This window comes from Alexandromys fortis, unplaced genomic scaffold (assembly GCF_014885135.2).
Source record: "Alexandromys fortis isolate MF-2015 unplaced genomic scaffold, M_Fortis_MF-2015_v1.1 scaffold_6, whole genome shotgun sequence".
NCBI classification, from domain to species: domain Eukaryota; kingdom Metazoa; phylum Chordata; class Mammalia; order Rodentia; family Cricetidae; genus Alexandromys; species Alexandromys fortis.
In genome coordinates this window covers 12,029,236-12,046,670 of record NW_026067902.1, presented here as the reverse complement: position 1 = coordinate 12,046,670, position 17,435 = coordinate 12,029,236, and the positions used below count along the sequence as shown (strand labels likewise).

The 17,435-nt window shown below is 44.5% G+C and overlaps 1 protein-coding gene across 1 annotated transcript in view; it reads left to right on the top strand.

Moving 5' to 3' along the window:
• Positions 1-7,867: 7,867 nt before the first annotated feature.
• The window catches only part of Stard7 (StAR related lipid transfer domain containing 7), a 23,033-nt gene continuing 13,465 nt past the window's right edge, over positions 7,868-17,435 (top strand). The window contains exon 1 of the mRNA XM_050131711.1: positions 7,868-8,171. Within this exon, the coding sequence (XP_049987668.1) occupies positions 7,873-8,171 (299 nt within the window). The 5' untranslated portion in view covers positions 7,868-7,872. The remainder of the gene's footprint in view (positions 8,172-17,435) is intronic.

Sequence of the window (17,435 nt, the reverse complement as noted above, 5' to 3'; positions counted from 1 at the left end):
GAGTATTTCATGTAGCCCAGGCAGGCTCCAACAGGCTATATAGAAGTGATGACCTTAAACTCCTGGTCAGCCTCCCTCTACTGAGTGTTGGGATTATAAGCCGAACACTCAGTTTTATGTGGTACTGAGCTCAGATCCAGAGCTGTGTGCATGCTAGGCAAGCACTCTAGCAACATATCTACATCCTCAACCATTATTATTATTATTATTATTATTTGTAGACAGGATCTTACTATTCAACTCTGGCTGGAACTCAATATCTAGACCAGACTGACTTCAAGCTCCCTGAGAACCACCCTCCTTTGCCTCCCCAGTGCTAGGACGAAAGGCTTGTGCCTTCATGCTTGACTCATTTTTTGTTAACATTAATTCAGCAAATACCTGAACTCAAAGTGTTTTGTGGATGATACAAAGATACCCCAAAACTGTGGTTATAGTTGGTAGAGGGTTTGTCTTTGCATGGACAAAGCTCTGAGTTTGATCCCCAGTAGCACAAACAAAGTTATTAACCCATATAGTTCTTGTCCTGAAGGCTTTCTAGACCAGCTGCCAGGAAAGAAAACCTGATGACAAAACCTGACAGTCACAGAGAACTCTACCCAGTGAGTGCAGTGCCTCAGTCCTGTGACCCCAAAACTTAGGAAGGAGGCTGAAGCAGGAGAATTGCCACAAGTTTGAGAGCAGCCTGGACTACATGGGGACTTGCAGTCTAACCCGGACTATAGGGTGAAGCTATCTCAAAAGATGAGAGGTAAAAAAGTAAGGCTTCCTGAAGAAGGGGCTTGAGGTTCTGAAGTGTGATTAAGCTTGATGAGAGACACGCTGAATGGCAGTTGTGAGCCACACAGTGGGTCCTGGAAACTGGACGCTGGTCCTCTGAAAGAACAAATGCTGCTAACACTGAGCCATCCCTCTAGCTTCTCGGGGTTTTTTTTTTTTTTCTATTTAAGAGGGAGAAAAGGTGATTAAAGCTAATCATTATTCCTTATTTCCTATTTACAATGTACTTTAAAATATATTTATGGGTGTATGTGTCTTGTGTGCAAGTATGTGCCATGTGAGTGCAGGTGCCCTTAGAGACCAGAAGTCAAAGCCCCTGAAGCTGGAATTACAGGAGCTCGTGAGTGGCCCGATATGGGTGCTGGGAGCCGAACCTGGATCTGCTGCAAGAATATCAAGTGCTCTTAACCTCTGAGGCATCTCTGCTGCCCCCACAATGTACTGTAACTTACACAATCACATTTGAACAGGACAACCCCCAAACACAGGGCTGCATCATTAGCTGTGCTTCAGGCCTTAACTGCAGTGGTTTAGAGAAGGGGTGTAAAGTAAAGAATGGAAGAAGAGCCACCACAGAATCACTGTCCTCTCACCATGCAGACAGTAAACCAAGATCGACACTATCAAGTCTGGCAAACACTGAGTTTCAAGTTTGGAGTTTATGGCTCATTCCATGTGTTCCTCTGCTCCTGCTAGCTGGCCCAGACCTCAGAGAATAAAATGGATTATCAGTCCTTTAGCTCATAATGTAATTGTAGCTATTGTTCCAGATGTGGTTTGGTTGCTGGAGCAAATTGGTGCGTCCCCAGCGTGTCGTGATCTGATGGTGATCAGCGTGTAGCGATCTGATGAATGTCTTTGCCCTCAACGACTTTCAGTTAAGACCATCAAGAACAGGCTGGGTGGTGGTGGCATATGCCACCTTTAATTGGTCTCTGTGAGTTTGAGGCCAGTCTGGTCTACAAGAGCTAGTTCCAGGACAGGCTCCAAAGCTACAAAGAGAAACCCTGTCTCGGGAAAACAAAACTAACTGCTCTTGGAACTGGCAAGATTAGAAAGGCTCATTCTCACAGTTAGGAGTCTCTCAACCCCTGTGCCTTGTTCCAGCCTTGTTCCAGAGACCTTGTTCTTCCCTGTGCCACACTGGTCTATATGACACTGGTAACAGGCTGATTGGAATTAGCAACTATTCCAACTACCTTGACAAGAAATGTGTGCTGAAGAGGAATTCCTCGAGAAGTCCACAAGACTTCTAGAGTCCTATTGGTCTAGGGCAGTGTTTGTCAGCCTTCCTAATGCTGTGACCCTTTAATACAGTTACTCATGTTATGGTGACCCCCCCCCAACCATAAAACTGTTTTTGTTGCTACTTCATAACTAATTTTGCTACTGTTATGAGGCACAGTGTAAATACCTGTTTTCTGATGGCTTTAGGCTGTGTAAAAGGGTCGTTCTACCCCAAAGTGGTCACAACCCACAGATTGAAAACGACCCGTCGAGGGTGTAGTGAGCTATCAGTTTCTTTCTTTTAGTCTTAATTAGTCATATGTGGTGTGTGCGCCATGGCCCATGTGGTTAGAAGATAACTTTCAGGAGTGAATTTTCTCCTTCGTCCTTGAGGGTCCTGGGCATTGAACTCATGTCACCAGGCTTGGTAGGAGGCATCCTTACCACCAAACCACTTTCGTTTTTCCAGGCAGGGTTTCTCTTTGTAGCCCTAGCTGTCTTGGAACTCGATTTGTAAACCAGGCTGGCTTCCAACTCAGGTAAATCCTCCTGCCTCTGCCTCCTGAGTACTGGGACTAAAGTTGTATGCCACCACACCCAGCCCCACCAAGTCATCATGACAGCCTGAGCTAGCCCTTTCAAGGTAAAAGACAGGTTAATGTGTCCCATCCCCACCATTAAGAAAGAGGTATGAAGCCAGCTGGTGGCGCACGCCTTTAATCCCAGAACTGAGGAGGTAGAGGCAAGTGGATCTCTGTGAGTGCCAGGACAGCCAAGACTGTTACACAGAGAAGTCTTGATAAGCAAAACAAAACGAGGTACAGTGTGTAGTTCGACTTTTTCTATCCTGCCAGCCAGCTCCCAAATAAGCACATGGAGATTCTTATTAGGAAAGCTTGGCCATAGCTTAATCTTGTTACTAATTAGCTCTAACAACTTAAATTAATCTATATATTTTAATCTGTTATTTTCTGTTTCTCGGTTACCTTTACTCTTCATGGTGCTTCCTCTCCATATGGCTGGCAACTCTCTGAACCTCCACCCTTTCCTTCCCAGCGTCCTCTCTGCTCCCAAAATCCTATCTAGCTGTTAGCTGTTCAGCTTTTTATTAAACCAATGCGAGTGACAAATCTTCACAGTGTACAAAAAGATTATTCCACAACAGTACCTAGTGACTTTGGATTTGGAGGCAGCACACAGCATCTGAATACTCCAAGTTGTCAGTTGTGAGTGGGTACCTGAACAGAAAGTAGCATTCTCAAGTTCTGCATGCCCAGCAAGCCAGTTGGTCCATTGCTATTTTATGTGTATGGGTGTATGCATGTGCACCATGTGCATGCCCACTCCCCAAGGAAGCCAGAAGAAAGTATCAGATCCCCGGAACTGGAATGACAGTTGTGAGCTACCATGTGGGTGTTTGAAACCAAACCTGAAAGAGCAACCGGTGCTTTTATCCACTGAGCTTCTCACCAACCCCTCAGTTTTTCTTTAGTTTTTTTTTTTTTTAATTTTTGTTGTTTAAATTTGTATGCCTGTATGAGAATATGCCACGTGTGTGTGCACGCCACAAAAGCCATAAGATGGCATCAGATCTCCTGGAGCTGGAATCACAAGTGGTTGTGAGCCACTCAATATGGTGAGAACTGGACTCTGTAAGAAATAGCAGCAAGCACTCCTAACTGCTCAGCTATCTTTCCAGCTCCCTCAATTTTTAGTTCTAGAACTACTGGGATAAAGTATCCAACATCAGTGAAGTCCTCAGTGCTAGAATAACATCTATTTGGAAATTTTAAAGAACTTGTTTTTCATGTTATTGTTTTGGGCATGTGTTCTTTTTTTTAATATTTATCTATTTATCTATTTATCTATTTATTTATTTATTTATTATGTATACAGCTAGCCAGAAGAGGGCACCAGACCTCATTACAGATGGTTGTGAGCCACCATGTGGTTGCTGGGAATTGAACTCAGGACCTTTGGAAGAGCAGGCAATGCTCTTAACCACTGAGCCATCTCTCCAGCCCTTGGGCATGTGTTCTTGATGACTGTAATCTTGAATAGTGGAAAACATTTTAAGTAAGTTTTAGCTGCTAAGCTTTATCCTCTTATATGAAAGATGCATGTTCTGGAGGTAATTCACTCAGGATTTGCTAGTTGGAGTTGCTGTATTCTCTTGACCTCAACTGAAAAACCCTTACTCCTCATAAGACCCCAATATTCCTGGAAAACGTCAAAGCCACTTAGGTGGGAGACTTTTCAGAGAAGACAAGTTCTCCATTTGTTTTATGAGGCAGATAGCAACCCCAAACCATGGATACATTGGGGCTTTAGCAGACCTCAATGGCTTCTGTCAATCAACGGAAGCAGACAGCAACAAACTCCAACCTTCTCATTGCTCCAGAGGCCACTACTATTTTCTATTACAAATTTCTCCTTAATTTGCTCTCTAGAAGAAATAAACACAAAACCAATTTTTTTTAGTTATCTTTTTTTTTTTTTTTTGCTTGTTTTGAGACAGGGTTTCTCTGTGGTTTTGGAGCCTGTCCTGGAACGAGCTCTTGTAGACCAGGCTGGTCTCGAACTCACAGAGATCCGCCTGCCTCTGCCTCCCAAGTGCTGGGATTAAAGGCGTGCGCCACCACAGCTCGGCCACAAACCAATTTTTATTTATTTATTTTCTTTCTTTTTTTAAAATATTTATTTATTTATTATGTATACAATATTCTGTCTGTATGTATGTCTGCAGGCCAGAAGAGGGCACCAGACCTCATTCCAGATGGTTGTGAGCCACCATGTGGTTGCCGGGAATTGAACTCAGGACCTTTGGAAGAGCAGGCAATGCTCTTAACCACTGAGCCATCTCTCCAGCCCCAAAACCAATTTTTAAACTAAATTCAGCCCAGATAGTGCAGGAGAGGCCTAACTTTCAGTCACCAGAGAATATCCTTCCCCCTCAACCTTTGGAGAAAGATTTATTTTGGTACAAACATCTAAGACGGCACACACTACTGAGGGTAAAAGTAAAATCCTAAATCCTGTGCAAGGAAGGTTCTTGTCTGTCGACAGGCAGGGAGAAGCTGCTGCCTCCTACTGGCAGCAGAGCAGACTACTACATTCTCTGCTTCTAGGCCGTGCTCCCCAACAGCTTTCTTTTGGGTCTTTATCAACAAGGTCTCACGCCACAGCCCAGGATAGCCTAGGGTTCTAAGCAGTCCTTCTGAGTGCTGAGGTTGATTATATGTAAGAGCCATCACACCAGACTCCTCTGCCATTTTAAAACTTGTTCTGTGTGAAAAAGCATGAGTTAGCACTGCAGGACTGTGCCCACCCACAGACAGAATAGCAAGTCCCTACAGTATAAATATGCAAGTGCCTCCACACTCCAAATTTACTTGTTTGAAGAAGTTGCGTTGGGAGCTGTCTGCAGGTTCTCCTTGTTAGAAATGTTTAGGGTCAGTCAGGTAGTAGTGGTGCACGCCAGGAGGCAGAGGTCAACCTGATCTATAGAGCTTGTTCCAGAACAGCAAGGGCTACACAAACACTGTCTCAAAAAAAAAAAAAAAAAAAAATCACAAAATGTTTAGGTTTGCAAAGAAAAAGACCACCACTGCAACTGAAGTGTGTGGACAAGGCAAAATACTCTTACCCAAGAGGGCTTAATCTGAAGAAAATGCACAGATACAAAGTGCACTTGTTTTTTTTTTTTTTTTTCTAACCCAGGTGGTGGTTGTATCTTTTCCCCATTGGCAGAGGGCCAACCTCACTCTTGTGCAATTGGCTAGTCCAAAGAATTAGCACACAGAACTGCAGGAAGGGGAAAGGAGTCGCTGCTCCAGGTCATCAAACCCCTGGAATAGAGCAGTGGGCCCCTGTTAAAGGTTTTACTGGATGGAGAGGATTAAAACGTTTGTATAAAAGTCTTCCTTTTTTTTTTTTTTTTTGAGACAGGGTTTCTCTGTGTATCTTTGGTAGTCTTGGAACTCACTCTATAGACCAGGTTGGCCTTGAACTCACAGAGATCTGCCTGCCTCTGCCTCCTGAGTGCTGGGATTCCACCACTGTCCAGCTAATAAGATTCCTAAGTTTGTTTTTGTTTTGTTTAAAAAACGACGACACAGGGGCTGGAGAGATGGCTCAGAGGTTAAGAGCATTGCCTGCTCTTCCAAAGGTCCTGAGTTCAATTCCCAGCAACCACATGGTGGCTCACAACCATCTGCAATGAGGTCTGGTGCCCTCTTCTGGCCAGCAGGCATACACACAGACAGAATATTGTATACATAATAAATGAATATTAAAAAAAAAAAAGACGACACAGAAGCAACTTAGTGTAACGCTTCTTGGGGGACAGCTATCACTATCATTTTAAGATTGGACATAGAATTTTTATTGACTTATTTATTTTTGTTTGTTTGTTTTGAGACAGGGTTTCTCTGTAGCTTTGGAGCCTGACCTGGAACTATCTCTTGTAGACCAACCAGGCTGGCCGCAAACTCACAGAGATCCGCCTGCTTCTGTCTCCTGAGTGCTGGGAATTAAAGGTGGGAACCTCCTCCAGCTGATTAATTTACTTTTGAGACACACTTTTGAGAAGCAATGTTCCTGTCTCTGCCACCAGAGTGCTGGAATAAGAGGCAGGAGCCACCACGCCCCATTTTAGAATAGTGATGCATCCAGACTCCATTTAGCAACCATTAGCACTCGGGAGGCAGAGGCAGGCGCATCTCTGTGAGTTCGAGGCCAGCCTGGTCTACAAGAGCTAGTTCCAGGACAGGCTCCAAAGCTACAGAGAAACCCTGTCTCGAAAAACGAAAAAAAAAAAAAAAAAAAAGAAAGAAAGAAAGAAAGAAAGAAAGAAAGAAAGAAAGAAAAGAAACCGTTAGGTTGCACATGGCAAAGTAGGTTTTGGGAAACCTGTTTACTTTCCCACCCTGTTGCCTCCTTGAGTCAAACGGAGACTGGAGACTGGAAGGCAAGGCCTAGCGCATTTTCAGATAGCAACAGGTCACCTGCCCTTGTGGCATTCTCTACAAGGTGTTCCTCGGCCCTGAGGACGGGCCACTGTTTCTCTCTCGGAGCCGGAACCCCGAACCTGCAGCGTCCCAGCTGCAGCTGCTCAGGAGGTTTTTCCGCCGAGGAGGTCCCGGAAGGTCCCGGCGGCAGGTGACCCCAGGCCGGCAGGTCCCTGTTCACGTAGGGTGTGCACCGCCCTCCATAGTACAGACCCGCTCCTCCCAGCACTGTGGAGACGGTCAACAGGGCGGGCCGCTCAGCACAAAGGAACAGCACACCTGACCGCGCCTCTCTGGCGGGCGGTCGGGGACGTCCCCGAATGGCGGCCGCGCCGGGGTCCGAGGGTCACTGTTCGGGCGCCCTTGACTGGCCGTCGCGCCGCGCCACCTAGCTTGCTAATTAGCGGCCGGGGCAAGGGCGGAGGAACACTCGGCTCGGCCAATGAGCGCCCGGGTCTCTGGGCTGCGTCCAATCAGAGCGCGGGCAGGGGAGACGGGTTGGGTTGCGCGCGCTCGGCGCGAGGGGCGGACGCGGGCGCTCGGGACCTCTGCTGCTGCGGCCCGGGGCGCCCACCTCTCTCCTTCCCGCGCACCGGATGCGGAGACCCGGGAGCTTCCGCACACGCAGACTAGCGGGTCGCCAGGAGCGGGGAGGCCTCGTGCAGCGGCGCTCTCCTCCGAATCCGCGCTACTTCAGCGGCTTCTGCAGAGAGGCATGAGGGCTGGCTCCTGGCCTCGGGAGCGTGAGGCCGCCTCAGGGTCGGCCAGTTAAGGGAAGTAAGCGGACGGCCCGGCTCCACGGCCCTTCGTCTCCGGGGGGCCCTAGCGGCAGGCGCGGGGACCCGCAGAGGCCGAGATGTTCCCGCGGAGGCCCCCGGCCACCCTGGCCGCCTGGCTGGCGGGCGCGCGGGGCGGGGGCCTGCTGGCCGTGCTGGCCAATCAGTGTCGCTTCGTGACGGGCCTGCGCGTGCGGCGAGCTCAGCAGATCGCGCAGCTCTACGGTCGCCTGTATTCGGAGAGCTCGCGCTGCGTCCTGCTCGGACGCCTCTGGCGCCGGCTGCGCGGCCCTCCCGGCCATGCCTCTGCCTTGATGGCGGCGCTCGCCGGTGTCTTCGTGTGGGACGAGGAGAGGATCCAGGAGGAGGAGTTGCAGAGGTGAGCCTCTTGTCTGCTGCGGCGCGACCCTGTTCGGTCGAAAGGGGTGGGCCTGGGGAGAGGTTGGTGGGCACCTCGGGTCCTGCCCTGTCGTCAGTGCCCCGTTTGCCCGGTGGTCTTTTGAGTGACGATGCAACAGACTGAACGCGTTTTAGCACCACGCTAAAATTATTGCCTCTTGCCTGTTAATTCCATTTGTCAGGTTAAAAATAACTGGAAGCGGGGGCGTGGGGGTGGGGGGCGCTTCTAATGGGTAGTATGGCACTAAAGAAATATTCCAAAACCAAATTAGATATCTAAGGTATAGAGGCTGTTTTTCTGCTAATCAGCATACCCCCCAAAAAAGCGCACATTGAAATCGGGCTTTAAAATAAGCCCAAGGGTGTGCGTGTGTGTGTGAGATACATCTTGCCATTTATAAAATGACTGCAATCCAGATGGGACTCGGGCTTTGCGCGGCCAGCCTCTGTCACTGTGACTTGTGTCTTGGCACATTTTAGAAGCTGGGAGGTGTTTGCCTGTTGGCACAAAGCAGTGCCTCGGACATTCTAACGTTAGAGTTAGAGTTAGGTTACATTTTTTGCTGCTTTGGAATTCTTCGAATACTGTGAGATTAGGCTTTGTGAAAAAGCTTATTGGCATTTATTTTTGTTAGTCTGTAGTTCTGACTTTGTCATTCCCAGATAACCTTAAAAGGTAAATGCTTCTGCTTTACAGTGTTTCTATATTCCCTTTAAACAGATACTCTCATATTGTGCCCTCACCTGCCCCTCACTTTTTTTTTTTTTTGGCTTCTCGAGACAGGGTTTCTCTGTAGCTTTAGAGCCTGTCCTGGAACTAGCTCTTGTAGACCAGGCTAGCCTCGAACTCACAGAGATTCTCCTGCCTCTGCCTCCTGAGTGCTGGGACCCAAGTGTACCCCCACACCCGAGAGTCTGTTTCTTCCAAATATTTCTTAAACAGGGAGAGAACCTGTTTTACTGTTTTTGCTACGTTAAAAATGAGAACAGAACAGTAAAGTTTATAGTTTGACCTATTTGGGATATATAATACTCAAATGTTAACCAGTGATTTGTGCAATCCTGAATTGAGAACAAATGCTAGTCTCTCTTAAGAACTGGGACTGTGTTCCTAACAAAAAAGATGGCTTTTATAATAGTTGAGTGTGTTCAGAGTAGTATGGCTGCAGACAAAAAAGGTGACTTTGTTTTGTTTTTTTGAAACAGAATTTCTCAGTGTAGCTCTGGCTGTTTTAGAACTCACTCTGTAAACCAGACTCCTGAGGGAGATTAAAGGCTGCAACAACACCACCTATCTCCAAAGAGGACTTAAGTCATAATCACAAGCGAGTCTATGTATAAACACCTTAAAGAATGAAAGCATGATAGCTATTTTGGTAATTCTTAATATTCTTTTCTACTAAGTAATTTGTGCCCCGCCCCCTCAGTATTTTGAGGTGGGATCTGGCCACTTTTCGCCTAACAGCCTTGAACTTTAGTTCTTCTGCCCCAGCCTTCGCAGGGCTGGGGTTGCAGGTGTGTGCCACTACACTTCAGTCTCTTATTGACTGTTGTCACACCTGGAGCTGCAGCCTGTGCTTTCTCTTACGTGATTTGATTTGATTTGTTTAATGAGGAAAGAATAGCCTCGCTTCCTAGCCTTTTGGTGCTTAAGAACCTCTTAGAGGTTGGGTATGGTGGCACATACCTTTAACCCCCAGTGTTTGGGAGACAGAAGCAGTAGGAGCTGTTAGTTTGAGGCCAGCCTGTTCTACATAGTGAGGTTCATCATGGACACCCAGAGCTACATAGAGACCCTTTCTCAAAAGAAAAAAAAAAGAAAGAAAACATCTTACCAAATCCAATCATAGTAATCTTATTTAACCTTTTGAATTTAGCCTGAGGAGGACTGTTCCTAGTTTGAGGCCAGTATAGGCTATAACATGAGTTTCGGGACAGCCTAGGCTATAGAATAAGATCCTGTCTGTCACACATGGGGGTAGGGGACACACTAACAAAATGATTTCTACAGCTGATGTAGCAATGATTCAAGCCAGGCAATGCTGGGAGGCAGAGACACAGAGGCAGGTGGATCTCTGAGTTTGAGGCCAGCCTGGTCTACAAGAGCTAGTTCCAGAACAGGCACCAAAGCTACAGAGAAACCCTGTCTCGAAACAAAATAAACAAAAGAAATAGATCTTTCTCTTTTTATATTTTTACTACATGTATGTATTAGCGTGTGTGGGGTGTGTTGCTATTAAACACTACAGCCTTTGTGTGGAGGTTAAAGAATAATTTGTGGGAGTTGTTTCTTCTGTCATGTGGGACCCTGGGATCAAACTCAGGTCTTCAGGTGTAGGGGCAAGTGCCCCATCCCCTGAGCCATCTCTTTGGTACTGAAGTCAGTTCTCTAAATACTTTTTAGTATTTTTATCCAGTTGGCTTCTTAAGCAAAATAAGTTTGTGGACTGTTAACTGGTGCTAATCCGTGTTCTGTCAGACTAGGACAAATCTCATGGAAAAATACAGCAGTTTTTCTTTTTCACTTTTTTTTTTTAAGTTACAGAAACAGAAAGAGGAAGGATGTTAGGAAATAGAAAAACTTAGGAGGAAATGTTCCATTAACTCTAAAAAAAGTTACAGATCACTACTCTAAAAGTTTGAGTAATTCTGGTTAATGAGAAATTAGTGTTAGTAAATTTTCACAAGGAAAATTGATGATTTCTCCATTTCTGTCTTTTTGGGCATTTAGAATTAATTAAACTTTTTAGCGTGTTATTAGCTAGTGAAAAATCCTTCTGGTTTAAAGGAACTTAATGACCATAGTCACTTTGGTGCATTTTATAGATAAAGCGCTTAAGTCAATAAAACGACATAGAAGGGACTTGAGAGTTGTTGAATTTATCTTTTATTTTACCATTAATTAGCTGTTTTTTAAAATGCCATAAACTATTTTATGTCTTATTTCAAGATCTGTTTCAAATTAGTAGTAGCTGAAAATCCCTATTTCTGTTTTGTTTGCTTTTTTATTTGTGTGTTTGTCTCGAGACATGGTCTCGCTATGTAACGCTGGCTGTCCTGGAACTCACTATGTGTACCAGGCTATCCTTGAAGTCATAGAGATCAACCTGACTCCCAAACCCTGGAATTAAAGGCATGTGCCACTGTGTAGAGCCAAAAGTCTCTAAATCTCGACAGTAGTGTGGAATTTTAGGAGATTTTGTTAGGCGAAGCAGTTGTGTTAAAATCCCTACTTGCGGGGGTGGCCCTACCAGAATTTTTCTGGAGCCTGGGTCCCTGGTTTGTGGTAAGACCAGTGCTCTGATTGAATCACGTGTTGGTAAGCTTACTCTGTTCCATTGTGTCTCCAATTTCCTTAGTCGTCACAGCTTCCCTTTCTCAAATGTTTTGAGGAGAGGAAAGCAGACTCTCTCCTTGATCCTTGTATTAATGTAATCTGCAGATTTGTTACTATTTCAGGAATAATCTCTTCTGCCCTTTTCTCTCTTATTAGGTCTTCTTAGATGTGTTTAGACACTTATCCTGTTTCAACAAGATTAGATACATAGGAAAAGAGGTGTTTCCTTTCTCCACATGCTATCTATGATACTGTTTGTCCCTCTTGTGTGTTTTGTCAGTTGAAACCCTGCAGGGCAGTAATGGTCAAGTCTTCCTCGTCTTTCGTACTGTACTTTTCCAAGAGTGCATGTATACTGGATGCTGTAGCCTAGCTGGCTTTGAACTCACTTTGTGCGTAAGGATAACCTTGGACATCATATTCTTCTGTTGATACCTCCTGAGTGCCGCGATTACAGATATGTGCCAGTATATATGTGTTTTGTGAGGTGCTGGGGAGTGACTCAGGGCCTTACGTGTATGTGTGTGTTTGTTAGACAAGAATAGCTCTGGTTGTCCTGGAACTTGCTGTAGACTTGGCCTCAAACTCAGTGACAACTGTCTCTGTCTCTGAGTGCTGGGATTAAAAAGGTGTCACCACCACCCACCTTAAGCTGTATCACCGGCCTTAGTCCCTGTTGTTTACCAGGGGAAACAGATTTATGCTTCTCTCCTTCAGGAATGGAGCTTGATATTTAAGAATGCATTTCTAAAGAACATGCCTTTTTAATCCCAGCTCTCTGGAACCACAGGCAAGTGTATCTCTGTGAGCTAGGTAGAGGCCAGCCTGATCTACATTGCAAGTTCCAGGACACCAAGGTTCCATAGAGAGACCCTGTCTCAGAAGAATGCTTTAGTGTCAAGAACAATGCCCTTACTTCTTTCCAAGTCAGGCCTGGAATTGTTCTCTAGGCAAGCGGTGCTGTGATTGTGCTCTTGATCTCTTCTGCAAGATCTAACTGCCTGCATTAGTAAGATGCAGCCCATATTCCTATACTTACGCCTTTGCAGGGATAGCCTTGCATTACATTTTGCAACTTCTAATTATAAACTTTCCAAAAAAAATGATGAGACTACCCCACACCCCAGCTAGGGTTTCTCTGTATAGCCCCAGCTGTCCAGGAATTCATTCTGAGGGCTGCCTTGAACTCAGAGATACACCTGCCTCTGCCTCCCTAGTGTTGGGATTAAACATGAGCACCACCATGCCTGGCTCAATATAAATCTTGTTACCTAAGTCTAAAGTTTAAAAAAATTCTCGTAATTTGGAATTCTAGAGTTAATGAAAACCTTCAAAACAAAAAAAGACGTCTTGCTGGGTGGTCATGGTGGCGCATCCCTTTTTAATCCCAGCATTAGGCAGAGGCAGGTGGATCTCTTGAGTTCGAGGCCAGGTCTACAGAGTTAGTTCCAGGACAACCAGGGCTACACAGAGAAACCCTGTCTTTGAAAACAAAACCAAATGATAAAAAGAAAAGATGTCTTCACTTTACAGGTAAAATGAAATCTTATAAGATCACACAGTCATTTGGATTTAGAGCTAGAACTACAGACTGCTCTCAAGGAACAGCTAAATTGCCCAAAAATTTGGTCTTGCATTGCCAATTATTTAAGTTTGAATCTCCCTTTTTTTCATTTTTTAAAAGCATCGTATGTAGCCCTGGTTGGCCTATGGTCTAAGATGACCTTGATCATAATCCTTCTACCTCAGTTTCCTTAATGTTGTTGAGATTACAAACGTGTGCCATTGCTCGTGGTGTGTTTTTAGCTTTGAAAGCAGCATATTAATGTAATGTTTTACTGTAAGAATTTGAATTACTGAGGTCTACTGTATTTTCATTTACTCAGTTTATTCAACAAATACTTGTTGACTATTTACACTTACCATAGAGATACTAGGAGTTGGAACAAAAGAGATTCATTATTTAGCAAAGGCGGCAGAAATAAAGATAGATTATTATAGTATACTGTGATTTGTTTCTGTAGAGAATAAAAGAAAATTCATGTCATTAACTTTGTAGGAGTTACCCTTATTTCAGTATGTTAGTAATTGCTGTTTTTCTAGTCTTTTGTTGTTCAGTGCTGGGGCTCAAACCCAGGACTTGTATACACTACATAAACACTATTACCCTATTTTTTTTTTTTTTTTTGTTTCGTTTTGTTTTTTGAGACAGGATCTTAGGTAACTCAAACTTACTGTGTAATTCAAACAGTTGAAGCGGCCTCAAACTTTCCTTCTGACTGCCTCCCAAGTGCTGTAATGCAGGTCAGGCGTGTTAGGCTACACCCATGGCTGGCCTCAGTCTTGAATTGCACCCTTTTATTTGCAGTCAACCAGCAGGTTTTCTTACCTGTTTACTATTTAAAGTTGTTTATAAGATACAAGCCATGTTTTGTTTATTTTTTGACAGCTTCAAACATGTATGTATACATTGTATCTTGATCATATCTGCTCCTACCTCTGCTGTCCTGTTCCCTCTAGAACCTACTAGTATACCACTTTTTCCCCTTGACCCCCCAGTCTAGTTAGTACTGCTTGCATGGATGCAATTGTGAGGCCATTCATCAGAGCTTGAGCAACTCCAGAAGACAATGACTCCCTCTCCCTCAGCAGCCATAAACTGCCTGCCACTAGCTCCTCAGCTAGGGTTGGGGCTTCATGGATTCCCACCTGTCCATACTGGAATGTTGCCTGGCTTGATCTTCTACAGGTTACCACAGCTGTTGTACGTTCATGAGTAGAGCAGCCACATCGTGTTGAAAATAGCATTTCTTAACTTTCGAGCTTTGTATTAGAATTAAGTCAGGAGTGGCAAAGAAAGAGATCACCACTCTAATTAAGTGTTTCAACAAAGCAAAATTTTACTCTTCATCAAGAAGGTGGACTGATAGCCAGGCAGTAGTGGTGCACACCTTTAATCCCCACTGAAGAGGCAGAAGCAGGTGGATCGAAGCCAGCCTGGTCTACAGAATGAGTTCCAGGACAGGACAAAGGTACACACAGAGAGAAACCCTGTCTCAAAAAACAAACAAACCAAAAGGGGGGGGGCACTGCTCATCAAAGCAGAAGAGCAGGAAGTGTGCTTGGTTCTTGTATTCTAACACAATTGGCAACTTTATCTTTTCTCCCATTACATTAACTGGGGTTCAACCTCACAGTCTTTCCAGATTGGCAAATATGGAATGGAAAAGGGTTTACTGATCCAAGGAGAAAGAAGTCATTGCTCTGAGGGGGTGGGGATCACTGAGCCAGGCTACTGGGTTCTTGGAATGAAACAGGAGCCCTGTGTACTGGGTGGGGAAGGATCAAAACATTTGCATGTAGGAGGGAAAGATGAGGAAAAAGTTATTATCTAATGTTTCTTACACTTGTGATACAGATGTCTCATTTAAGACTGAGTTTTTTCAGCACTTTGAGTCTCTGCATTAGCTGCCACCCACTATAAAAAGAAGCTTCTCTGACAGAGAGAACAGTTCTACTCTGTGGGTATGAGCATAAATATTTACCATTTAGCAAAACTGAAAGTAGTAGATTTCCCCCTAGGGCCTATATCCTACCCCAGCCAGGAGCTTTTGACTAGTTTTGGAGTACCATGTTAAAAAAAAATTAATCATTTTCTTAAAATGTTTTAGATATAACAAGATTAAAGAATAAAAGACATTAAATATATAACATTTAAGAAATAAAGCCAGGGATACATGCCTGCAACTCAGCATTTGGAAGGCTGCAGCAGGAAGATCAGGAGTTTGAAGCCAGTCCAACGAGATTCTATCTTAAAAATAAAACAAATAGCACCATCAACAACCCGAAAAAACTACAATAGAAATTCTTCTGTGCCTTTTTGTGAATTTTCGTTACCCCCATAGATGTGCCCATAAACACACTTTGTTGGGTATTATACTAATCTGCGTCTTTATCCCCGAGCATTGATCATTAAGGATTATATCATCATATAATGTCTTATCACATTTTAGGATTGTATTTTATTTATTTATTTATTTATTTTGGTTCCAGAACTTGTTCTGGAACTCGCTCTGTAGACCAAGCTGGCCTCGAAATCACAGAGATCCATTTGCCGCTGCCTCCTGAGTGCTGGGATTAAAGGCATGCACCACCACTGCCCTGCCAATTTTAGGATTTTATAGCCCTTTGTGCGGAAGTGCTAAAAGAATGAATCCAACAGCATACAAAATTAATTTAATATGGCCCATTAATGGAATAAAATACAGGAGCTGGGACATAGCTCACTTGGTAGAGGGAGTATGTGCAAAACCTAGGTTTAGTTGCCATCACTGTTTAACCAAGTATGATAGCACAGTCCTGTAATCCCAGTATTCAGAAAGTGGAGACAAGAAAGGTTAAGTCTAAGGTCATCCTTAGGTACAAATTGTGGCTAGCCTGAGCCATGTGAGATTATCTCAAAAAAAGAGAAAGAAGGGACTGGAGGGTGGCTCCGTGGTTAAGGGCACATGCTGCTCTTCTAGAGGTCCCAAATTCAGTTCCCAGCATCCACTTTGGGCACTTCACAACCCCCTGAAACTTGCTCTAGGTGATCCCATGCCCCCTTCAGGCCTCTGTGAGGACTACACAAATACATGTATATATACACCTTGAGACAAAGTTTCTTTATATGTATATACACATGTTGAGACAAGGTTTCTTTTTTCTGTGAAGTAGCCTTAAAGTTACAGAGATCTCCCTCTTTCTCTCTCCCAAGTACTGGGAAAGAAAAAAAATAGAGAAAAAGCTTATAGAAGTAGCATTTGACTAATTCTTTTTTTTTTAGACTTCTCTTTTTTGTATTTATTTTTGTTTTTACATCCAGACTATGGTTTCCCCTCCCTCCTCTCAGTCCCCCGCCCCCCAACATATCTGACTCCTTTAGTGCTGTTTTTGAAAGGTCTCCCCACCATATTTTCAGAGCTCCAGTTCCGTTGGCTCAGCCAGACACTTGGTACTGACTACTGTAGAGCTGTGGACACACACTGTTTCCTTGGGCCTCCATGGCCAGCCTAGGAAGGAGGGTGGTCCTGAGTACTGAAGCGCCCACATTCCCACTGGGGTGGCAGCATCAGGCAAAGTAGGCATAGAAGAAGATGTTGACACAATTAAGGAAGATGACGTTGAAATTGCACACATGGGTCCAGAAGGCGCGTTTCTGGGGTGTCAGGCCATCGCCTGCTTTGGTTCCTAAGGACGGGTCCAGAACCAGAGTCCACCAGGTTAGGTTTTCTATCTGCAGGGAAGAGGTGTGGCAAGACAGAGTGGTCCAGAAAGCAGCAGATCAGTTACAGAAAGAAGCTTCAAACAAAGACAGAGGTCTGGGCCAGGAAGGGTAAGGAGTCAAAGGTGGGAATGTCTGGAATCAGAGAGGGGCACAGAGACACGATTCCATCAGTCAGGTCAGGAATCGCATTTGACTAATTCTAACCTCATTTTGTGATTCAAAAAATATTTACAGTAGCTGGAGAAATGACTTAATGGTTAAGAGCATTGGCTGCTCTTCTCTTCTAGACGATCTAGGTTCAAGTCCCAGCACCTACATGATAGCTAACAGTAATCTAACTCCCATTCTAGGGAATCTAGTGCCACCTTCTGGCCTCAGAGGGTACTAGGCACTTGACGTGGTAAACAGACAAAAATACAGGCAAAAGCACCCAAATACATAACCTTTAAAAAATAGCACTCGGGGCTGGAGAGATGGCTCAGAGGTTAAGAGCATTGCCTGCTCTTCCAAAGGTCCTGAGTTCAATTCCCAGCAACCACATGGTTGCTAACAACCATCTGTAATAGGGTCTGGTGCCCTCTTCCGGCCTGCAGGCATACACACAGACAGAATATTGTATACATAATAAATAAATAAATGAA